This window comes from Coturnix japonica, chromosome 5, assembly GCF_001577835.2.
Source record: "Coturnix japonica isolate 7356 chromosome 5, Coturnix japonica 2.1, whole genome shotgun sequence".
Classification (NCBI taxonomy): Eukaryota; Metazoa; Chordata; class Aves; order Galliformes; family Phasianidae; genus Coturnix; species Coturnix japonica.
This window is the reverse complement of record NC_029520.1, coordinates 30,646,826-30,672,072: the sequence shown is the minus strand read 5'-3', so window position 1 is coordinate 30,672,072 and position 25,247 is coordinate 30,646,826. Positions and strand designations below refer to the sequence as shown.

Sequence of the window (25,247 nt, the reverse complement as noted above, 5' to 3'; positions counted from 1 at the left end):
TTCTAACCCCAAACGTAGTAGTCATTATCAAGCCTTTGTATTATGTCTACATCTTTCCCATCAAAATAATGATTTTAAAGAAGGCTTAATGTGATTCTGAATTATGAAGGCTTTTTTCAGAAAAATGAAACACGCTTTTAAACATTAACAGTGAAAGTGTGATTCAGCATAGTTGGAAAAGCTCCCATTGCCTTATTAACCTTTCAAACATGCCCTTAAACATACTTTCCTGCAATTTTGGAAAATGTTGAATGCTTTTTATGTGTGAGAAACTTGATGTTCAGCATTTAAAAGAGTTTGCTCTTTATTACTTAGTTGGAGAACCTGGTAATTGGTAGTTTGTCTTGCCATCTGTAGGGAAAATATTTCCATTCCCACAAAATATGTATGTACTCTTAAGAGGTTGTTGGAATGAATCTTGTATGTCTAGACTACGTAGCTGAGATAACTTTTATTTAAAGTTTACTGCATAAGTTGCCATGTGTAACTATAAATCTGTATTTTTAGTATTCTTATGTACATTATTAAAATGTTTTACCTGCTTAGTTGGCTTTGTAGACTTACATTTTGATATTTCCAAGGTATCTGTCAAAACTTATTCTGGCCTCTTAAAAGAGGATAAAAATACATTTTAATGTTTTCACATTCTTTGTGCAGTCATTGAAGCAGTTCTGATCTCAACATGTATTTACAAATGTTGCTGATTTTTTTTACATTGAAATGTGCTACCTCTAAAAATCTCTTATTTCTGTGCGCATGGAGTAGAGAGGGTGTTGCTTCCAGTGTTTGTCCATGGTCCTCCACACTGTAAATAACAAAATGTGCAAGTGAGGATTATGTGTTTTGAGACCCTGGATTTTGTGACCTCTGGCTAAAAAGCATAGAGACAGTGTTATCTATCATGCTTCAATTGCAGTTTAGACAGAAAAGAAACAGTAATAACTTCTGTCTAAAGTGGAGATTGTCTTTTTATTTCTGTGGGCAGTTTTAAACTTTTGCTTCTGAAGGAAGAAAGACATTTTGATAAATACATTTTCTTTGGTTCTTTCACAGGCAAAAGCAGTTGGTTTGCTTGATGCAGACATATATGGGCCTTCAATTCCAAAGATGATGAACTTAAAAGGAAACCCAGAGTTAACACCAAGTAAGTGTGATTTTTTTTCTTTTTTTCTTGTTGCTTTCTTTGTAAGACATGAGCACAGAACATTCATTTGTGCTTCTTTGCTGTGGTGTAGAAGGGATGCAAACAGAAAAAGAACTGCACCAAAGTGAGCTAGGATTGTAGTCAAGAAAAGCCAGACTGGCAATATTTGTTGACAGAGGGGGACTGAGTACACTGACCAGATGAGATGGTACAAAAAAGGGTTTTACCAAAAGAAGAAACTCTTATGTTATATAAATATACATTATACACACACACACACACACACACACATATATATATATATAATTAATATCTGTGGGAAGTCATTGCTAAGTAGTAGACACATTAAATATTCCTTCCTCTTTCATTTGTGCCACAATCTTTTTGTCTCCTATTTGTAATTACTCTATATTTACCCTACTATTGTTTTAAAATGTCTATTTCTAACTAATCTGTGTACATTTGTAGGTGTTGCAGTGGCTGTTCTGTATGTTCTCAGCTGGTAGAGAATATGCAGAATGAAACAGTGCTAGTATGGAATCGTAGAATAATAGAATTGCTCAGGTTGGAAAAGTCCTTCAAGATCATTGAGTCCAACCACAACCCACCCATACTACCCCAATTCTAACAACCCTTCACTATATCATGACCCTGAGCACCACATCCAAACAGTTTTTAAACACATCCAGGGATGGTGACTCAACCACCTCTCTGGGGAGCCTATTCCAGTGCTTAACAACCCTTTCTGTAAAGATGTTTTTCCTGATGTTCAACCTAAACCTCACCTGGTGCAACTTGAGGCCATTTCCCCAAATCTTTAAAAGGTTGCTATTGAATGTGTGGAGTTAACCTCTGAAAATATAGGATGTGGCAAGTTTAGTTTTACAGTATCCTTATGCTTCTACCCTGTACTTTCTAGAAAGAGGTAATGATGCATTTCCATATTCAGTTATGCTGCAGGTGAACAAGAAGATATATGCTTGTACAGGAAAATGTCAAATTGTGTACTTTTTACATTAAAGTACATAACAAACAAATACATTGTTTTGATATTTTCTTAGAAAGTGAGTTGGTTTTATTTACTGAGCTTCTGTTTTAGTATTTGAAGGTAAAGGCTAATTCTGTTGTGTAATAAATAAATAGCTGAGCCCTCTCATGTATTATTTGATTCTCAGTTTGTATAGAGAAGAGTACTGAAGTGTTCTTATGTAATTTGTCCCCAGGACAAAAATACATTTAATCTTGTATTTTATTAATCCATTTCACATTAGGAAGAAGTTTTTCACTCAGAATGCGGTGACCCACTGGAACAGGTTGCCTAGAGAGGTTGTGGATGTCCCATCTTTGGAGGCATTCAAAGCCAGGCTGGACGTGGCTCTGGGTGGCCTGGTCTAGTGGTTGGCGACCCCATGGCAGTGGAGTTGAAACTAGATGGTCTTTGGGGTCCTTTTCAACCCAGGCCATTCTATGATTTTATGAAATTGAGATCTATATTATGAGAGAAAGAGAAGGAGAAAGTTGCCCAATTTATTTATTGTGGTCGTACTAGTTAATTTGCTAAGAATGCAAGGACTTCAATTAAGGATTCATTTAGATACTGTGACAGCTCAGTGTTGTGGTAAATGTTAGTGACTAGAGTTGCTTTGAGGATGCAGCTGAAAATTAACGATAGGCTTTTATCTTAGCATGTTTTGTGTGTTGTGAAAAACAAGGCATTCAGTGTAGTAGAAATCAGAGGATTTCCCTGAGCTGAAATTGTCACTGTTGTCTTGTAAACATGTTTCAATTGCGGAGGTATATTCTGCCTTTGTATGGAACACACAAGTAAATACTGTTAGGATTTAAGAACAGACCTTTAACTAACAGAAAGTCGATCTGTATCTTTCAAAAGCAGGACATGTAACATATGTCTACTGAGAAAATGGTGTAATAATTCAGTGTGAATGGTGACAGAGTAGAATTTGTATTTCAGAGGTTCTGTTCTGTTTTCTGTGGAGTTTAACTCCTGAGTTGATGAAGCTGCACAGTAGCAGCAATGAAAATGCTGAAGTGAAGATGATTTGGTTGTGGCAATGGGAAATTCCATGGCACAGGAAACTTTCATATTGAATTTCAAGGATTTTGGTTTTTTTTATGTCAATAATAGGGTACAGTTGCAAAATAAAACCAAAACAAATCAGGATCAATTGTAGGGGTGTACGTGTTTATATATATACATACATACATGTAGGTATAGATATCAAAAGGGTCATATTTTTCTATAATGAAGTTTCGCCTTACCTTCCAGTTTCTTACTGCATTTTCAAAAATAAAACAAACTCTGAACAAGTATTGATTTGTACAGTAATTGAGCAAAGCCAGGCAGTTGTACTAAAGATGTGCATTACTTATGTATGCTTAATGATCAGTAAGTCAATTAAAGACATTTTTAATAGCGTAGCAGTCAAAAATTATGTTCAGGGACTATTGATGTCTTTAGCATGAGGCCTGGATATGAAAATGATGAGTAGCAGCATCCTTTGTTACTGAATATTTACAGTAATTCTACGGGGTTCTGATCACTTTTGCACTTGGATTTTTAAGTTCTTCCTCATGTATAACAGTGAAAAAGAGATTGGGAATGCTTGGTACCGTACAGAAGAAATCTGTGTAGCAATTATTGCTCTTGAATTGAGAATAATTATTCCACTATCATGATAAAGTTTTCAATATGAGTTAGTTGTTCTTAGTAAGGAGAGTCTGCATAAATGGGAGATACACAGCTGAATCTTGCAAACTTTTAGTATGTTGGAAAACCTGCTGATGTTTAATAGAGTATCATTCAAAATACTTTAAATGATCAGGGAAATACTGGTTAATAAGTTTATGACTGAATTTAATTAGCAGAGGATAATTTAACTATGGAATAAATAGTAAGATCAGCTACGATACATTTACAGATCAACATTTCTAACACAAGTAGCAAAACATTACTTCAACTCTTTGCTCAAACTGTGTACTTAAAAGCTGTTTTCTGACTTTGTAGGCTGCAGAAGTTCAGTTGTGGTGTTTTGGTTTTTTTGTTTGTTTTTAAAGTCTCCATTTGAACTACTTTGCAAAAAGCAAAATCTGTTAAATGGCTGAAACAATGTTGTATAGAAAATCTGGATTATTAATAGGAAACTTGGAGTGTACTAGATAGAGAAAATGTTACATTGATAGTGTAGTTGTTCAGGTAACCATGAAGTTTCCTGGTCATATGTGAAGGTTTGATTTTAAAGATAGAGCTTGCATTGATCAACAACGATCATCATGCTTCACCAGTGGAACAGAATCATGATTAACTCATATAAAAACTATATTTGATTCTCTCAATGTCATATTTTCTACAGCTTCTGCTTCTTGATTTGTAAACAAGTTGCTTTTAAATTGCCTGTAGTTTGATATTATGTGTTGTTTATTCTTTTCTGAAAGTATTCTGAACTGAAATGTGGTGTTTTGTGATATCTTACCACAGCTTATCTAGATAACTGAAGTAGCTCTGTATCTCTTTCACTTTTTGAGCCACAAGGCCATGCACTCTTGTCTTTGGAGATCTCTGTTGGGACCTCCTTGAGTTTATCAGAGAACTCTCATAAAATGACACATTTTTTTTTTCCTTTGAAATGTGGTCAACATCCCAGTCCTCAAATGTTTGTTTTTAAAACTTCTTTTTTTTCACTTCAACAGCCTGACCTCCTGTCCTCATGATTTTGATTCCTGTTAGCTGTTCGTAGGCTAGAAAGCCTAATCTGCCTTTTTAACTGGCTCTCCTTTGGTTTCCAGAAGCATTTGCTGTTTGCACTATCCCTATTGAGGGTATCTAGTTGGAGACTAAGCAGACATGTCTGCATCACTAAGACTATCTGTGTTGATTTCATTATAGAAAAGAGTCAGCAGCAGTCAGTGACATTGCTGATTGAAAATCCCTGCACTGATGAGAAGACTGCTTTGAGGTTTATGTCTTTTCTTATTAGCCCGAAGAGCCATCTTACATACTCTGGCAAGTGTGTGTTGAGAATAGGCTGTAAACATTAAGCAAAAATTGTAAGCTCTGGTGCAGTGTAAAAACCTTTTTTGCTGTATGAGAGGCAAACTGTTGCAGTAAAAACAAAAACATCAGAAAATATGGCAGTACTATAGAAGTATTTAGTACCTGCAATAAACAAAATAATTTTAACTGAAAACAACTGTATTTGCAAGTGTATTCACAGGAAACAGTTTTTTGTTAGGAGCATTGTAAGCAGTTCTGTGGTTGCTCACTGTTGAAGTGCCTGGCTATGTTTGGGCTTTTATTTTTTTATTATTTTTTTTTTTTTATTTTTTAATAGCCAGCTCTGCAAGGAATGGCATGTTGTCTGCTGTTTGGGAAAAAAAAAAAAAAAAAAAAAAAAAGTATGCGAAAAACCTCTGGACAACTATTAGAATTTTATTCTTTGTTTCAGATAAATATCATGTAAATGACAAATGAGGATTACAATATAAGAAACAAATAGTAATTAAAGCATTTTACAGAAAAGAATTTTCTTTTGGTACGCTAAACACATTTACTTGTTCAGAGGAATAAGTGTTTGCATCCCTGTTTTCTGCTACAAGTATTTTTAAAGAACTGGTGCTAATTCTGAATATTCTCAGAATATGTATCTAATTTCACTTACATGCTTTATCTCTGGATTTTTTCATTGTGTTCTCCATCTTTCCTCCCCCTTCTCCACAGTACAACTGAGTGCATGTTCAGGAAAAAGAATGAAGCCGTATACATCAAAAATAGAAGTAAAAGCAAGTATTTTCATGAATCTAAATGTGACATTGAAAGTTTATAAGCTAGCATCTCTTTAGTTGAAAGTCATAGTCTTGTAAAGCATATAGAACTTCATTTTACAGATGGTGAAAAAAGAATAACATTTAAAAAGGACATATAGAGGTGTTTTACAAGAAATGGAAAATGCTGAGAACACTTTTTTTTCTTCGTGGAGAGCCGACAGGTTTTCATTTGTTAGCATCCAGGTGCTTCAATATTGTTAAAGTTGCATACAATACTTGGAACGGTTTTTCTACTTCTTATTTTCACCGACATTCTTCTTTTTAATGTAGTATTATATAAGCTCTATATAAGGCTGAATTGCATCAAATGTGTTGAATTCCATACTTCGCTTTGAAAGCAATGGCAGTCCCTACTTAATGGGAAAGTTGTTTGCATCTACATCTTGAATTGAAGGTTATGAGCAGGGGAAGTCTGTCTCCTGTGTTCATGGCTCTTCCTGTTTTGATTTACTGTTGTCTTGTGCTGTGTGATTATTTTGGGCATTCCATCTTTAGCAGAACTGAAGCAGAGCTTCTGGTAATGTGAGTCTACCAAGTTTTTGTGTTTGATATGTCAGGACAGAAGCCTAGTAACTGTGCAGTGTGTTAGTCCACTTCATTCCCCACAGATACCAAGAACTTAAGGAATCCACTCAAATTAGTCTAAGAAAGCTCCTGAGCCACAACAAACAAACAAACAAACCAGCTTTTTTTGGTTTCACGAAGCTTTGAGAATTCTTTAGTGTGGTTTATTTTAGAGATTGTGAGAAGGACACTGGTGGTTTAAGGCAATGGAAATACATTTGAAACTAGTCCTGTGCCTTTAGTCCAAACTTAACAAGTCAAGGATGCCTTAAAATATAATAAATTCATGACTAAATCACTGAGTTATTTACTTTTGCCAGACTTGCTTTTGAAGTATACTCTTCCAGCAAACAATTAGGTCTCTTGCTTTTAGATAGGACTGGTGGCATAGCTGCAGAGCAGCCCTGTTAATGAAAATGCTTTCTCAGAGCTTTGTTGCTTCTACATTCTATTTAGGAGAAAAAAAGCTGTGAAAAACGTCTCAGGGAATGGGATTGGACTGACAAAATATAAGGAGTGATTCTCGTGGAAAAAGCCGTGTTTCTGTTTGCATTTATTTCTTTAAAAAATTGAGTTATTTTGTGAGCACTGAATGATGTTCTTTGACTCTCTTTGGTTTTTTGCTTTGGTTGAAGTATTTGTGGTGTCTCCATGGTTAGATAACACTGTTAGTGCAGAGCGTAACGGGAAATCTCATCCCTCCTTCTTCGAGCTTAAAACACAAATTGTAGTACCTTTGGGGCAATCCTGCAAATAAATTTATAACACAGTGTGAAATCAATCTTCAAGTCTTAATTAGTCAGTTGCTTGCCTTAGAATATTCTGAGCTTCTGGCCCCAGTTAAAGTGATGACTGGGTTTTTTAAATTTCTGACTTTGACTAATAGTTTGGTGTCATCATCCCACCCTTGCCATTGGAGGTAGGTTACACTCTGTTGTGCCATATGTGTTACAGGCAGAAACACAGTGAGATGTGAAGAGGTGGAAAAGAGAAATTTGTTGTGAAAACCTTAGCTAATGCTGAGTTATACAAACAGCAGCACATCCTTTTGTTTAAACTACAAAGCTTGCTAAAATTCTGATAAATGTACGCAGAGGAGTTACTGTGTGATTTTTGTTTAAACAGAATACCATGAAAGATGAAGGAATGCTTAGAGTTATGTGATACTTAGAAATATACTTTAAAATACACCTTTAAAGCTGCTGTTCTGGATCTTAAATACGGGGTGATAAAATGCAATTCAGAGATTCATTTATAACAGACTATGTAGTGTGATTTTTTTATTTTTTCCTACATTTTTTCCTGTTGAATATTGTTTATGCCTAAGTTTGCTATTTTTATTTTAATTCTTTGAGGTTTCAATGGAAAATATGTTGTTATAACAGTAAAACTTAACTGTTTATCAGTTATTACATGCTTTCTAGCACTAGAGGTTAGCAGAGCCGTGGCTCTCTTCTGTCAGCCTTTGGAGGAATGCAGTACAGGTCTCCAAGTCTGCAGGATTGTGCAGTCATTGGCAACACCAACAGTTTCACAGCCTGTGTCTGGATTCTCTCATCTGTAAAATGAGATAGTGCCTTCCTACATGGGTGTTGTAGAAATAACATCCATGTATTAAGCTACATTTACTTTTCTTAAGCAGCGTGATGGCTCTTAATGGGGTGTAGTGTAACATCACAATCTTCTGGAATAATGACCTTTACATACATGATAAGACTGAATGTAAGCTTTTGCTTGCTTTAATGCTTCCATCTGCAGACATCTGAAAACTGAGCCAATGTCCCTTCCTATGGAATTTATAGTTGTATACCTACTATGTATTATGCTAACCTATGGACACCATTTAACAGCTATGTCAGTTTTCCCAGAGAATAAGCTCTCTGGGGTAGCTCTGTTACTTAGGTTAGTCTGCAAATAAATACAATTTATTTGTATTTATACAAATAAATAAAATACAAAACCAAAGACATACGTTTTATGAAGTGTGGAAGATCCTTCCCAAGGACTTGAACATCGTTCAATATCATTCCTCCTTAAGTGAGTAACAATCCAGTCTTCAGACTTGTCCCAGAACACTTCTGATCTCCTGTGCTGCTCTAAGAAATTTTCATGTTTGCCTTTTCCAATTCCCTATTTGTGTCCCAGCAGAAAAGGCATTTTACTGATATCTAGTTGATGCTGTTTTGATCTTATTGATCTGACTTTGTATGTTCAGGGAAAGCACAGAAATCTTTATTTAGGGCTACCAAACTTGCTTAGTATTTGCAAATGAAGAAACTGATATCAACATGGATGGTATAGTGTGGCTCTCTCTGTTATGATTTGAAGAAATCAGATTTATTATCTGTTTTCTTGATTTCTGAAGCTGTATGGTAGACATCTAATAACAGAGAAGGAAGTGTTAACTACGCTCTGAAATAAACAGGAAATAGAGATGTTACCGCGGTCTCATTTAGCTTAATCTTCTCAACATGTTATGCTTTAGAAAGTCTTTATGAGACTCAGGGTGATAGAGGAAGAATGCCTGTTGTGTTTGATGAGACGAGGGTGATTACCAGAGCCTGCTGAAGCACTTTAGGTTTGAGACAGTCTCAAGAATGCTTTTTAGCAGTAGGCAAACAGTGGGGTGCTTTACGGATTTTGTACCACTTTGAGGGTATGCAGTAAGTTATAGCCAGAATATGCAGCAGGTTGGGTATTGTTCTTGTGCAGCATATGAACTTGATTAAACCTTGCACCTCTGAGCAGTTTATAATCATAGTTGTTAAGCAGGGAGCTGAGATGCAGTGTTTATAAAATGAAGCTCTGCTGTTGAGAAGTAAGCAGGGCACCCATTCTAGCAACAGAGACCCTCTTTGGCAGCAGGTCAGCATAGTGTGCCCGCAGTGACTCTGTTACACACTGAGGGGAATGAGGTGTTTGTGCATCTGTTGCATGAGGTTCATATGACTTACCTGGGTCCTCTACAGATGTAATGGATATTGTGATGTTAGTCTCAGATATTGTATATTGTATTGATGTACCTTAGAGCCCCTGAGTTGAACTGAAAAGCTGAATAATATTTTGGGGAGCTTTCTCAGTGTTCTTAGGCTTTCTGCATTCATTTTTATCTTTCAGTTTCTTATCATCAAATGCTGAGCAGTTAAGAATTGGCCTCCTTTTTTCCTTTATAATTGTTTCTTTTGTGTAGTAAAAACAAAACAGACCTTGATGCTGCAATGATGCATGCTGTTACAGATGCTTCACATTTTTTATTTTTATTTTTTAAGCTTTTCATAGGTAAACGTGAAAATAGCATTTTTTTCCTCAATATTGTCAGAAGAATTATAGCTTGTGGCACTATGTGTGTTGCTTACAAGGACACCAAAGCAGTGCCTAGAGGTGAATCTAGGCTGAAGTTCAAATGTCATCAACCTTTTCATAGCAAAGCTATCTTGCTGCAGGGGGAAGAAGTAAGCCTGATGACTAGAATTGTAGTTAGGCATTATAATGCCACCAGAACTCAGCCCCGATTAAAATCTGAACGGAGCTACAGAGGTGAACTTAGCTTGTTCAGGGAATCAGACCAAGCCCGTCTCTGTACTTTCTTGAATTCAGTACTCATAGAAGTGATTTGTTTAGTTTTCTATTTTGTTCTTTTTGATTTGTGAACCGAAGTACAGTGAATACAAAAACTGTATGGAATTTATTTTCAGCCATGTTTCTGCAGTTTATGCAATTACGTGGCTCAAATGCCTGTTTACTTGATTGCTTGAAAGCTTTCATCTGTATATTTTATTTCAGCTGTTTAATTCAAGTGTTCTTGAATGTTTTCTTTGTCTGAATTTTTGAGTTCAGCTTTGAATGCACCAAATTATATTCACCTTGTCCTTATTTTATTAGATGTGTGTTTTTACTTTAGTTGCATCAAAGGTTTCTGTCAAAATACATGTTGTAATATATCTTTATGGCTTAAAGAGGTCTTGCTGTTTTCTGCTGGTTCCTGCCTCTATGTACTATTAAAATAAATTTATGAGGCTCAAATATAATTCCTTTGGTTCTTTGGTTTGTATGTGCCATTTTAAGGAAAATTGTGAACTTGGATAATGGAGTCTAGAAAGAAAGAAGAGTTTCTGGCTTCAGGGAAATTATTATTATTAATATTTTTAAGTGTACTCATGTTATCTTCTTGTTGATTTGTTTACTTTTTGCTGCCTCATCCCTTTGTCAGTGAAGCAGTTGCAGTATTTTGCCTCTTTTTTTCTTGAGTCTGGAAAGTATAGGGAAGAGTGTGGAACATGGCAAGGGCATTAGCTTTGCAGTGTCCAAATAAGAATATTATGTATTTACAGAAATTTAATTTAAATAAGTCCTGAGGATTTTCTTCAGCACTGTTATGAGCATGTAGTTTAGAAGTAGCTTTAGTTTCTAGCTCTCATCTGGTGTTCTAGGGCAAATTTAATTCCTTGAAAAGCTGATGTTTTAAAGGCTGTGGTCCTCTGATTCATGAGATTAGCTAATAGCACAATTAAAAATAGTAATCACAAAGCATTATAGTACTTTGGTTTTATTTTTATTTTATTTTTATTTTATTTTTATTTTTTTTTTATTTTTATTTTATTTTTATTTTATTTTTATTTTATTTTTATTTTATTTTTATTTTATTTTTATTTTATTTTTATATTAATTTTTTTTGTTTTTATTTTATTTTTATTTTATTTTTTATTTCTGAAGTCTTCATCTCTGTGGAATGAGGGTTTTGTAGCCGGAAATGAAGCCCATGTTTCGGCAGAACCAAGTGATACTATGTTACAGACAAATACACTGTATCTCTGGCAATACCTTATGACAGCAGTAAAATGTTGGCAGCCTAAGAAACAGTGGGCCTGGGATCTCAGGTGGAATAGATTGAAGTACGTGTATGTAAATATATGGAAAGAATGAGGAGAAAAACAGACAAATTCTGTTGGTGGAGAAGGGAAAACTGCTCTTGAAAGAAAAAAAAAAAACAAAAAAAAACTAAGCTTATTTCTTTAAAACAAAACAAAAAACACGTTCCCAAAAACTTGTTTGCTTTTGTTTTAGAAAATCTAATGAGGCCCCTTAAGAACTATGGAATCTCATGGTGAGCATGTTTTAATTCAAATCAAGCTTCTTGACAGATATACTTGATATCATGCTGGAAAGTTACATTTTTTGCTTTAATGTTTCAGCATGTCTATGGGCTTCTTGATTGAAGAGACTGCCCTGGCTGTATGGACAGGGCTCAAGGTCATGTCAGCCGTTGAGAAATTGTTGAGACAGGTAAGGTTTTATTTGTGATTCAGACTAACATGTTAATTTAAAATGCGTCTGATATCTAAGTGTCCATAATATCTTTTTGTATCAGTGGTGAGCATTTTTCTATCTTGGTCTTTTGTATGAACTTCTTTTGTTGTCAGGCTTCTGAAGGAGTGTTCTGTGCACTAAGGATTTATTTTCGCAGTGTCAGTTGCTTAATTGAAGGGTTTTCACTGGAGAACCAAACAGCACAGATCTTCTTGTGTACTCTTGACAGGAGCTGTGGAGCTAAATACCATTTACAGTTGTGCTTACTTGATGAAAGTTTAATAACAAACAAACTACAAGCAGCATGCGTTTGGAAGAAAATTATCCCTGGTGGTTAACTTACTACTGATCTTACTAGCTCATGTATGGTGCTTATATAATGTTGTTACTGGTCCTTGGATTTGCAGTTTTCTCAGCCCTTTTGAGCTGGTACTTGCAAGGCAAATTAAAAAAGAAAAACAACAACAAAACAACAACAAAAAAACATTCTGGGGTATTTCTTTTTTACTGTGCATTTCAGGTATTTATTATGACAACTTCCTTTCTTGTTTAGCTGCCTTATAACTAAATATTTTTGTCTTCAGGTAAGAGGGGATGTTTTTCTGTATTTTTCTTTGAAGTACTTTGAAGATGTCTATAGGTTTAAATGTATAGGTATCTGTACTTATCTGCAGCAGTATTCCTTTATGCACTTGTGTATTCAACATCATAAAGAATTCTTGGATGGCATTTTAACCTATGACAGGTACATGGAAATTGTTAGATACAATCTCTGTCTAGTGCAGGTAGGTTGTTGGTTATTAAATTCCCTGGCATATGGATGCGGGGTGGCTTTCTTATTTCTTGACAGATTTTTTCCTTCTTATCGTGTGAATAGATCTGTAAGTGCTAATGATACAAACAGCTGAAAAAAATGCAGTAAGTTTTTGTGTTTGGTCTTTGAAGTGACCCAGTATGTTTTGTAGCTGACATCTATTCCAGAGATTTAATGTATGCAGCTTAGAGATCACTGGGTTTCTCTATATATTCTGTAAATGCTTCCAAACTTCACACTGCCTGAATGACTGGAAAAGAAGTTGTGGTTTGTTTTTATTTTTCTATAGCCTTTTTCCAGTTTTACTGAGTTCTCCTCTGTTTCTGACACAGACTTCAGAATAGTGACAAATGTTGCCCTAGTCAGCAGTTTGAGCACTCCAAAATTTAAGGAAGAAACCCTTTGTCTAGACTTGGCATTTAAAACTAAGGGGCATCCATGCCATTCTGCCTTCTTCGTGTGTCACATTGCATTGGCCAGCCTCACACAAAGCACAGAGCCTAAAACCTCAAAGACATAGCTCAAGTAAGCACCTGCTGTATTCATATTCTCAACCCTGGGAGACTGAAGGCCTTTGGCATGCACTGCAGTACTACTACAATCAGTGCTATCCCCAGATGGGAGCATGTGCCAGCAGCCCCATGGAGGGCATAGATGATGCCATGCATTGGAGCTCATAAGCCCCGTAGGAGCTGGGGAAGCAAATGCACACTATTAAAGCAGGGTCCTTTAATGTTCAGGGCATCAGTGATTTCCCTGACAATTGAGCCTCACATCTGAAAGAGGAGGTCTGAAGAACGACTTACTGTCTTGGGCTTGTGGGGAGGAGAATTTTTTGGTTTACTGGAGTTTTTTAAACTGTAGTTCTGAATTCTTTTCTGTGAAGATACCATTATGGCCCAGGCACACAAGTTTTAGTAGTTCTCCATTGTTATCTGTAGCAGAAGTTTTTTTTCAATTTACTTTCCACATAGCATATACTTCAGAAGCTGCCTCCTCTTTTGTGTAGGTCCCCTTCAGCACTCATTCTCTTACTGGGACTGTCCTGACTCAGTCCTATTGTGTTGGTGTATTTGTTATAGAAGTGAGTTCTAAATACAGTAAATATACTGATGTAATTTGAGAGTTACTTCAAGTTTGTACTTGAACAGTAATGTTGCTGAGAAGCTCTGAAGTAAGTGTCAAGTAGACAGCTGAGAAAAGAAAGGGAGGAGGCTAGCAAGGCTTGTACTCTGCTTTGAACTGCTATTGCTGCAAGAATTTTAAATGGTCGTTACCACCATCTCATGCAGTCTGCTTTGTAAGTTTTCTAGCACCATTGCCATTTCTGTCTGTGAACATCTTGGCAGATCAGCAATGGCAATGGAGCACATAGAAGAGAATGGGCATAATCCTAAAGTGATTCAAGAGCCGCTACAAGACTGGCTGCTGTGCATCATATGGTATATTGTGGCAATTGTTTCACTGAAAGACTTGCAGAAGGGAAGTGGTGCTGCAGTTGGCTGCCAATTTAATTGCTGCTATAGTCATAACAAATACAAGTGAAAGGGAATATTTTTTGGAGTGCAAAGGATATCACGTGTTGGTTTCTTGGATCTTAACAGATATGAAATAGCAGTTTGTCAGGTCAAAATACAAGCATGGAGTTGGAAAAAAAATAATCAAGATAAGTTGGCTAATTAGTTTACCTGTTTTTTCTTAATGTGGGTATAAATGCAGGTATAAATGAAGTGCATATTTCAGCATGAAGTGCTTATGTATACTTGTTACATCAGTAAAGTTGAGTCACTACCTACTTGTCCTCCGCCTCTCCCTGTGAGCTGTGGGGCTGATTTCAGTAGAGAAGTGGATTGCCTAGAAGCAATTGGGATGTGACGCATTCCTACGTGGAAACAGGATTTGAACTCAATGATCCTTATGGGTCCCTTCTAGTCTAGGACGTTCTGTGATTCTCTGATGCGGATTATGGATGTCAGCAATTCTGTTAAGTGCAAACAGTTCCCTGGTAGTGAACTCAGAAGCTGCATTCTTTTCAAGGCAGGGGTCTTTGCGTGTTTAACTTCCCTAACAGAATTTCTTACCCTGACATGTCACTGTAACCAGTGTTTTTGCAGACTATTCAAATCTTACATGGCAAGACTCTTCTATTTGTTCCTTGTCGTGCTCCTCTAGAGCAGCAAGAACATCTTGGACACTGGCAGCATCTTTGGCGTAGTATAGTTACAGACTAAGATTTTGGCACTGCTAAAGCATATTGTGAGCTGTAAGGATTCCTTACGTGCATCTGAAAAGAATGAACACGTTTTCCCAGAAAGACAATGAAGCTTCTCCTGCAGTGGCTCAGTTGAAAATGAGAAGTCATTAAAATACATTTCCTAGTATCTAATTTTATTTCCTCTGTCTCTTCCTTCCTCCTCCTTTTAGCAACAGTGTAGTGCCTCTGTTTAATTGAAGGTATGTATTGAATGAAAATGAAATGAACTTTCACTGGGAGGAATACAGGGTAGTTAGCAGAAATGATGCAGGCCTTTCAACGCAGGGCATTTGCACATGAATGAGAGAAAATGGTGCTTTGCACTTACATGCATGGACAGACTTCATTCCCTGTAGATTGATGTTGAAAGAACCTAGTCAGCAGAACACAAAAATGATTTTATTAGAGAAACCCAAAGCTGATTAGAGCTGTATTCTGAAGATCCAGTCTTGCCCTTTAAAAAGCAAACAAACAAAAAACCCTGCAGTTCTGTTTGTGTGGCTATTACAGTTGTACAGTTTGGCTAGACATGGAAGTTCTTTGTGCAACTTTGCTTTTGAAGCTGGTCTCTGTTAAGAAAAGAGTTGATGTGAAACCAACACTTAACAGAAGTAATGGTGGTAACATTTGTATAGAGGTGTGTGTGTACATAAATACAAGTGGAACTTTTTTTCTCATAGCATAATTCTGTAATGCTGAGTTATCATACGAAATAGCTGTGTATCATGACTGGAAGAAGGGGAGATGCAAACAAATTGCTTAATATTTCAAAAGGACTATATTGGACTGTAGGTTGTAGGTTTGGGGGTATTTTAATAGCCTACGTGAAAAAGTTGCCATGGAGGCAACAACAGATGAAATGAAACCCTTAAAATGTAAATTTAATGATTCAGGATTAGATTAAGTTTGAAAATATTATTGGCAAGCAAAAACTATAGCAGCTATCCTGTTATGGATTTTGATCATGGCCTGTTGTTGTGCATCTTCACGGAGACGATTATAGTAAAGGAAATACAGGCTCTTTCTTTTTTGTTCTTACTTTGTCTTTCATTAGTTAATAAGTTATTGTGTGCAGTTGCTACCCTTTGAGCAGTGTGTATGTATATACTAGCTCCTCCTTTGAACCTTCTAGCTCTGAGAGACTGCATATGTGAAATCAGGAACAATTTTTTCTTAAATATGGTTTATTTTAAGTATACATAGTGCTGCACTTGAGAAGGCAAGAAAAGTAGATAAGATACTGAGAGCAAATGTATTTGCACCGGGTAAAGTAGCTACTGAGTTCCTGTTTACTGTTGTACCATGCATACTCTGTCAGTAGACTGTTCAGTATATGGTGTCTTTGTACATTTGTCTGATCTCATTTACCTTTTGTGTTTATAAACAGATGTATTAAATCTTGTAAATTCTTTAACATATGTTTTCACTGTTTTGTACCATCTTGTTTATGTCTGTTTATCAACACAATTAAGTAGCTAGGGGAAGAGGTTCTAAGCTAGAAGTGATATGAAGGCAGTATATTACAGGAACACTAAAAGGTAGTTGATTATATGCTGAACTGTGGAGATTTCATTGTGTATACGTATGGTGTTCAGTGCAGTAGTGAGTTACTGCTTCACAAAAAATCATAGAAATAAAAAGACTATTATTTACAACTTCCAAGTAAATTTAAGTTTCTTCCTTTTATGATGTTTCATATATAAAATTTATTATACATATATTGAGCATAACAGATTTTGTGTTCTAGCTTCCCAAGCTATATCTGTATATCAATGATATAAAAATCTGTTAGACATCCAAACTTTTTAGTTCTTGGATGTTGATGTAAATGTGTTACATTCACCACAACTGATACTCATCGGAGTCTAAATGTCTTATAGATATGTGCACAGTTGCTTAAGCTCTGGAGGTACATGCTACCTCACTTGTATCTCCTCCTGCAATGAGCCATCAAAATGATGAAGGGGATAAAAGATGTAATGAGTGAAGAGTCACTGAGAAAATTGAATCTATCTGATTTTTGAGAAGGTTAAAGGGAGATCTGAACTGTTGTCTTCAGCTGCCTAATGGATATGTACAGAGATGATGGAGGTAGATGCTTCCTGAATGTGCACAGCGATAGCACAAAGGTAATGAACACAAATTGCACTATATAGTATGATTTATTATTATATAACAGTGAAAGCAATCATACATCTAAAAAGCTTGCCCAGATTGACTGTGGATTCTCTTTTGGAAGATATTTAGAACTCAGCTGGACAAGATTCTGAGTAACCTGCTTTAAGTTCTGCTTTGTGTGGAAGGATGAACCGGATGACTTCCTGACGTCCTTTCCAACCTAAATTGTTCTGTGATTAATTCTAAAATAGCTATCCAGCTGCTTATTGAGTAATTGAATGTAAGTTTTTAAAGGCTGCAGCTGAGAGAGGAGAAAATGGCCATGTCCTTTAACAAGAAGTTAACTAGCTAAAGTGTTCAGTCAAAACCTTTAGAAGGAGTCCCCAGTGATAAGGAAGTCTTTTCAGTAGCTGTAGGCTAGATGAAACAGGGACAATGTGTATTGCTGTATTGAATGTTGCAATGCCTGAAAGGTATGCAGGAAAGGAGTTGAGTCAAATAAGGCCTGAGCTAGATCCTCTCCACACCTGTGATGGTGGAAATGCACCTCAACATCACATACCCAGCATTGCTGAGAGGATATTTTCCCCCTCTTGGAGATACTTTCAGTCTCTTTACCAGTGCTTTAAAAGAATAGGTACTAGCTGTAGCTTAGTAGGGTAACAAAAACAGGTTTTCTTCATTATCCTTCAAATGTATGACTTGTGGGATTTGACATAAAGTTCCAGTTTTACTGTGTTTAACCACTTGTCGATAATTATCAGTTAAGCTTGCTGAAAGATGGAATTATTAGTGGCATGGGAGGGGGGAAAAAATCATATTTCATCAGCGTAAAATTACTGAGAGAGTGAATGGGTGGATGAGAGGGACTGGTGAGCTAGGATTCAGCAGAGAATGACACATCTTGGATTGAGAGGAAGGCAACAATAACAAGTTGATGGCTCTGATTTTTTTATTTTTTTATTTTTATTTTTTGCGGCTATATTTTGAGTGAATTGAAAAGATCCCCAGAATAGCAGTACTGAGTCAATGATGAAAATTATTCTTATTGTAAATGTGAAGACCAATTGGAGAGGGAAAAAAACAACAAAAAAAAACAAGACTGCAGCAAAGGAAGAAGCAGGAAGATCTTTTGGAGTCTCGTTTTTAACACTTTTTGGTTTAGGAAGGACAGTCTGTCAAGTGGTTTCCCTTGAAGGCATTTAACTTGCATTGTGCTGCCAGCAGATTGTGGAGATAAGAAAAGGAAGAGATACTGTACTTGGAAATTGTAGCGAAAGTGATCAGGAAGTGGAATAAGGATCAGTATTTTATCCTATTTTTGCATTTTAATATATTAACATTCTATCTTTGCTTGTCTATTTATCAACGAAATAGATGCATCCAAAGTGTGTACGCTAAATGCAGAATTTTTTTTCATTTTTATTTTTTTTTGCTAATTTCAACACTGAATTGTTTTGCAATATTCATGTACTTATCCAGTCTGCAAGTAATGGAAAACTGGAAGTCTGTAGCAGGATATTTACAGTTTACATTTCAGAGAGCTAAACAAAGCTGTGTCTACATAATAAACTGCAAAGATGTTTGTTCTTTGCAGTGCATAATTTTAAAATATGGTAGTCTCACAAGGTGTCACTGTATTTTAAAAAATACATAAAAAAATAAATGTTGTCAGCATTTAAACAATCTTAAAATTATATCTTGTGCTTTATTTTTCTATTGAGTTATCTCAGCCTGAGTTGAATATAAAATTTGTTAGTCCAGGCTAAAGTTTTTTTTGGGGGGAAAGCTGAGATATCAGTGTTTTTTGGAACACAAGAGCAGTTGCATCTTGAGGGAGTCAAGATGCTTTTCTGTTTATGTTTTTGCATTCTCAGTACAAAAATTAAAAGATCCAGGCACTTAATCATTGTACAGAGTATCACTGATACCTTGACCTTTCTAAGTAAAACAAATACAAAATTTACCACTGAGGAGGACAAAACTCAGTAGAAATGGTGGCCACATTTTACAGCAAGATATGCTCTCATAAGCTCCCATGACTGTGCTTCATGGGTTTGTATGTGCAACCTGCAAACAACAGAAAGCAACTGAATGCTTGCGAGGTGTTTTTTTTCCTTATATCTTTCATGAGTTTTCATTTAAAAGGAGGGAAGGTCAAGAGACATGATTTATTTCATGACTAAATTTAAGGTATCTTTTTCAAGGACAATATTATTCTCTTATACCTTATAAAATAGTTTATTGTTTTTAAAAGAAAGTTTATCCTGATTTTTGTTGCATTTCTTTTGCTTTGGCTAAAGGAAAAGCAAGCATGCTTCCTCTCAAGCCGGCGGGCTTGAAACTAAGCTTTAATTTAGTGTTTGATGTTTATAAAAGCCTGTTACAGGAATTGTTTGTGTAGTCAATTCTAATATGCAAAAGTACTAATAATCACTTTGCAAGCCCTTGTCTGTTCATAGAGAAATGCCTAAACCAGTCCCAGCCAGTATGTACATATTGCAAGGGAAATGATTGTACTTCCTGGAGGTGAGAAGCTAAGCATTAGATTCAGCAAACATTTAGGAGATTAAAAAACTCCTCCTGTCTACCCCAGGCCCTCCATGTGCCTTGTGAAGTTGCAGCATTCCTATTGTCACCCCTGTGTGATGCATTCCTGAGTATTTTGGGAAAGGTATGATTGAATTAATGTAGACTTGATTCTTTTGTTTCCAACTGAAGCTACAAAACCTGTTTTGTTGCCTTTCTTTCCCTAATGAAGCAAATAAGATTAATACAGATGCCTGTTGGTTTATTGGCTTGTGTTAGCAGCTGATATGAGAAAGGATTATAGTCACTGAAAGGAATCAGCAGTTGTAAAAAGAAGTGAAAGCCAGAAGAAAACAAAAACATTATCCAGCAACTTAGGGCAGAACTGGAAGCATTTGCACTAAGTGTATTTTAACTGCTTTTGAGGATTAAAAAAAAATAAGGATAAAAAAAAAAAAAGCTTCACAAGTAAGTGAGAATGTATTTACAGCAAACATTTCTTGGCCTGGTTCCTCAGCTGTCATGGTTATGACTGTGCAGCTACCTCTGTGGGAACAGGCTGTGAGAATGTTTTCCTTGCTCTGCTTCCAGTAGTCTCGTCTTCTGCACAAATCGCGCAGGTATGCATGTGTCTGCTCTCCTTTGCATAAAATAAAACAAATGTAAAACATGCAACTGTTCTTTCTGGGTTTGACTAGGCAGGGAAAAAGGGAGGGGAACTCCTGTTTTTCCTTAGGGCTAGAACTGATACTGATACTTACATATATTTATATTTTATTCCTGGAGCTTTAAATAAAGCTATTTTGAGGTTTAAAAGATTGCGTCAAAGTTTAGAACTTTGTGCCTAAAACATGTCATCTAGCTTTGTCCTTTTAAGGAAAGAGGTGGCCATTTAATCATGCTCATAAGTGTTTGCTAAACAGGAATACTGGTGGCAGAGGAACTGAGAAAAGAGAAGGCACTATTTATTTTCTTTTCTGAATGAAGCATTTAGTATTTGCATGAGGCTTCACAAAATATCAAGTGTTGTAGGCACCTCATATGCCACTCTTCTGCTCGCTATGTTCTTTTGAAGTGATAAAGGGAGTCTGTTTGTTCTTTGTAGATCTTGTAAGTTAAATGCAAAAAAGGAGTGTGGTTATCATCATTGCTGTAATTGCACACTGTGTGGCAGTGCCAGAAAGGTGGGTGCCTGGCCTTAAGGAATGGAGTTCAAAAGTCAAAGAAAAACCTGAACTGAGTCTATCTAGGATGGTGGGAATGCCTCCTTTGTCATTCCCAGTGTTGCTGAGAGGTTATTTTCCCATCCTGGAGACACCTTCAGACTCTTTGCTATTGCATTAGCAGAACACGCACGGTATCATGACGAATTTGGAAGTTCTAAGCTTGTTGTGGAATAAATGGAAATTAATAGTCTTTAGTCAACGGTGGGAGGGTCACAGGCTGGAAATGAATGGTACTGTGGACTCTGAGCAGAAGTCTTAGGAAAATCCTGTGAGATATCTCGTTTTCTGTGTGTCCTGGATTTCAGCACCTACGTGTAGCCTGGATTAGACAACTCTTAGTTTCTGTATATGGTCATGGTTGCTTCTGTGACTCTTATTTTCCTTGTCTGGTGGCTGAGATAAATGAAACTCATACCTTCCATCTTTTGTATGAATTGTCTCATATATCTAATTATGATATCATAACCTACAATTAACAGCAGCTGAACCAGTGTTCTGGCTTTAGTTTGTTTTGAAATGGCTGTGAATACTCAGCTTTGTGTTGGATTCACTATTAACAGTGACAGGTGCATTTTGAGCATGCTTGCCTGATAGGTCTTATAAGACTGTAGGGCTCCTCTCTCAGATAGCTATATATAATTATTGGATCCCAAAAGGGTGTATAGTTGACACTTAGTGCAGAACAGAAATTTTAGTATTTGCAGAAGATTTTTCACTATCTGTATATTTTGTGGTGAAAATGTGCATGGTTTTGACTCAAGCATCCAAGTAACTCTGGGTTACGGGCACACAACTCTCATATAATTCACAGTTTGAGTTGCTGTGAATCAGAAGAACTGCTTAAGAGGGTGTTACGTGTTGGTTTTGGGCTCTGCCTTTCTAAGTATTAGGTCAAACTGTACTGCAAAAGTAAATTGAAGTAATTACGGTTTAGGATATTTGACTGAGGGCTGCTGATAGATATTAGCTATGATGAGAAAGCTAAAGAAATTCTGAAGTACAGATGCCTTTGCCAAACTTTCTTTATTAGTGCTGCAGTTGAAATTACAGCTGAAGTCGTACTCACAGGATAGTAATATTTTCTATTAGTAAACTGTGCTTTGCCTAAGGACAGCAGTACGTTTGAAGTGTCGATTGCCAAATTGTAGTTTGATTACTCTCAAGTTGGTTTGTCAGCTTGGAGTTTGTTGTGCCAAGTCAAGGAAAAGCCTTTTGACATCTAACAGTAATAACACATACATGCAAAAATATAATAAGTGAAGTAAGTGAGGAAGGAGTTGGTCTGCCCACTGCTATACCTTCTTCAGTTGTAGTTGCATTTGCTTCTTGAGCAGTCGAGATCTTGAAGAGAGCTTTGGGTTGCTTCTGAATGTGCAGGTGGAGCTCACTAATGCTGTTTTTTTGTTGTTTTTTTTTTTACTTTTTTCCATTTTTTCCCATATTTCCATTTTTTCATATTCGTGTTCAAAACTGAGTACTGTCCTGCTCTCACACCAGATTGTTCAGAATTGTTCAAATTTACTTTGTGAAGTGTGAATTTAACAGATTTTTTTTAAATGAGTCAATAAGTTGGTGGCTGTTTTATTCTTACCACTGAAATGGGGAGACTCATCCTTTACCCGTGACATCATTCCCTATCTCTTTTGCTCCCAGAAAGTAATGTGGATAGCCAAATCTGTGAGCAGATTCTGTACCTATATTCTTGGCAGAAAGTGATTGTTCCTCACTTACTAAATGATTGACACAAATGTAGAATAATTGTACTAAAGGTACCAAAGATTTCATGTATTTTATTTCTCCCAACCCAAAAAACCTTACCACTTTTCCGGTTTGTGTTTGTTTGATTTTTGTTCAATCAGCAATATCTTTTAAAAGAAAAAGTTTAAGGCAGAATTATGCCTTTGGAATATGCTTCTTTTTCTGTGAAGTCAAAATTTTTTTTGGTGCTAGATGTAAACAGATTTTTTCTGTATATTTTTTTTAAGAAGTAAGAATTTGAGTTGAATAGAAGTCTAGAATGGAGAAGAAAATATGGAACCTGACCCTTTCTTGGCAGTAATCACTTAATGACCCTTAATTCATAGTATCAGCATTTTTAGCAAATTATTTTAATTAGCTTTAGATTACAAATAACACTTCTAATTTGCTGTTGCAGAATTAGAACTGAGGGCATGAGTGCTTGCAAAAGCATGAATCTGCAAGTATGGCAGTTATTTTGGCAATCTTGTGTTTGAAGCCGTCGTAGGCTGTCTGTCTAATCCATAGTAAATGCTTTTAGTACTCTAACAGTAAGCACACCTTTAATTTGAAAAGTTGTGTATACGGTTGCAAAATGTACGTAATTCTTAGATTTATTTATGTTTGTTATATCTTATCTACTCTTATAATACAAGTTTTGTAATCCACTCTTTGTGAACGCAATCTCTGTGTGGTTGGCTTTACTCCTTTCTAGCCCAAAGGCAGTTCATTTAACAGAAAACTTGTATCAGCTCACAGTCTATGGACCAGTCCATGGTTGAGAATCCCAGTGAGTCAGTGATTTACTTTGCTTGCTCTTGCCTGTGTTCTCACTTACGCTCTCTTTTCACTCTCTCATCCCCTTGAGTCTTCCTGTGGAAGCGAAAGGTTCCATATTCTTATTAGGTGGCCTTGCTGTGATTTCTTGTTTCTTGTTGGATGCATTGATTATTGTACTCCAGGGTAAGCTGAGTCCAATGCTGATTTCATTAGCAAGGGTAGACTATTCAGAATTCAGTGACTAGGGAGGATGTGCTTGTGAATTTTAAGTACGTAAAGTTTGGACAATAGAGTTTTGTCAGTGTTTGTGGGAAAACAGGTTATTTAAAATATATGCATGTAAATGCTTTATTGTTGAAAATCAATGTTTCAACTCAAGCCTTCTTATTCTGAGGTTAGATAACATCTCACCAAACAGAAAATCTAGCTCTGTATTGACATTTACTCTCTCTGGCCTCAGTTCAGCGGTCTACATCTAATTGATTCTTTTCCATTTTTTATGTTACTCTCCTTATGGTAAAACTGGAGAACTTTCTTCAGCAGCATCTTAAATGATCTGAACAACATCTATGATGTTATTTTCTTCTGTCATCTTTTTCTTGAAAGTCTTTAGGACTAGTGTCCTGAAGTCCTGTATTCTGTTCCAAAAAAGAACTAAACACTTAAACAGAAATTTTTTTTAACTTTTAAATTTAATATTATTCTGTTTAACTACTAATGTAAAATCAGTTTCTCAATGAGTCACAAAATTGTGCCTTTATTAACCTATTAATAAACTAAATATTATTTTTTTTAACCAGAATATAAACTGAAGTTTAAAGGAGTTAAATGACTTGTAAAGAGAATTAGGCAAATAGCTTTCTGTTTGTAGCTTAGGCATTCAGTCTTGAATTATACACCAGCTTTTTAACATCATTAGAGGAATACTGGCTAAATCATACGTGGAGGGCTGATTTAATGAATTTCTCCCTTTTGATATCTGTTGTGCAGACAGTACAGGTAAATCTTAGGAGCTGAAATGGATTCCTAATAACATTGCCTTAGAAGTGGTCTGTTAACTTTGAGACTGATAGTTAAATAATGCCAATGTCCCTCTGTGCTTAGGCAGAGCTCTAAGAGGCTTAATTGTTTAGGCGATATCCTTAAAGCAATTGCACCAACCTGTTTATTAATTCATTTGGATGATGTGTTACTATCTCACTTTCTTCCAATTTGCTTGGGGTTATGATTTTGTGTTTGTTTTCTTTACTTAACTTTATTGCTGAAAGGCATAAGAAGAGAAAATTGTCTTCCACAATTATGTTCTGAACATCATTATTGAGAAGCTGAACTGCAGACAATCTTATATCACTGAACAGTAAGAAGGTATATTTCTGAAGAAAAGTGGTCTGTGTTACATTGTATGGGCTGTTTGTGGGTCAAGGGTAGAGAGTAGCAGATGAGTGATCAGTCTCAAAACTGCATAACTGTTTGTTTCTCAAAATGTCTTCTATTAGAGAGCAAGTGCTTTGAATTGCTGTGAAATAAGTTTCATCTCACAAAGGCACTTCCACAGGGAAATTTTTATACATAACATTGCTGATACTATCTCCAGTAACTGTTTTGGGGATGCGCAAAGCTACTCCTTTTCAGTTATCTCCAGTGACCAGCCAGGCTGTTGAGGATATGTCAGGCTGCTCAACATCTCAGTGTCTCTGAGGCTGATACAGCCTTGGCTGGTCTTCCTGTGGTTGGGTAGGAGCTTGGCATCAAGTGCCTGTCCTCAAACTCCTCGTTTTTGAGTCATCTGGGATATGGTAGTTTAGGCGGGTTAACCTGTAGGTTGTATTTGGTGAGGGCAACAGAAACCTCAGGCTTACTGCATCATATTCTTCATCTGCCTTCAGATCTTAATGCTGTAAAAAACCATCAGGGAGGAGGAGGCCAGTTCCC

General features: G+C 36.2%; 1 protein-coding gene across 2 annotated transcripts in view; it reads left to right on the top strand.

The window, feature by feature from the left end:
• Positions 1 to 25,247, top strand: part of NUBPL (nucleotide binding protein like) — an 88,092-nt gene that overhangs the window by 15,420 nt on the left and 47,425 nt on the right. For both annotated transcript variants that reach the window (XM_015864947.2, XM_015864944.2), the window contains exons 4-6: positions 1,054 to 1,144; positions 11,615 to 11,654; positions 11,743 to 11,833. In XM_015864947.2, the coding sequence (XP_015720433.1) occupies positions 1,054 to 1,144; positions 11,615 to 11,654; positions 11,743 to 11,833 (222 nt within the window). The remainder of the gene's footprint in view (positions 1 to 1,053; positions 1,145 to 11,614; positions 11,655 to 11,742; positions 11,834 to 25,247) is intronic.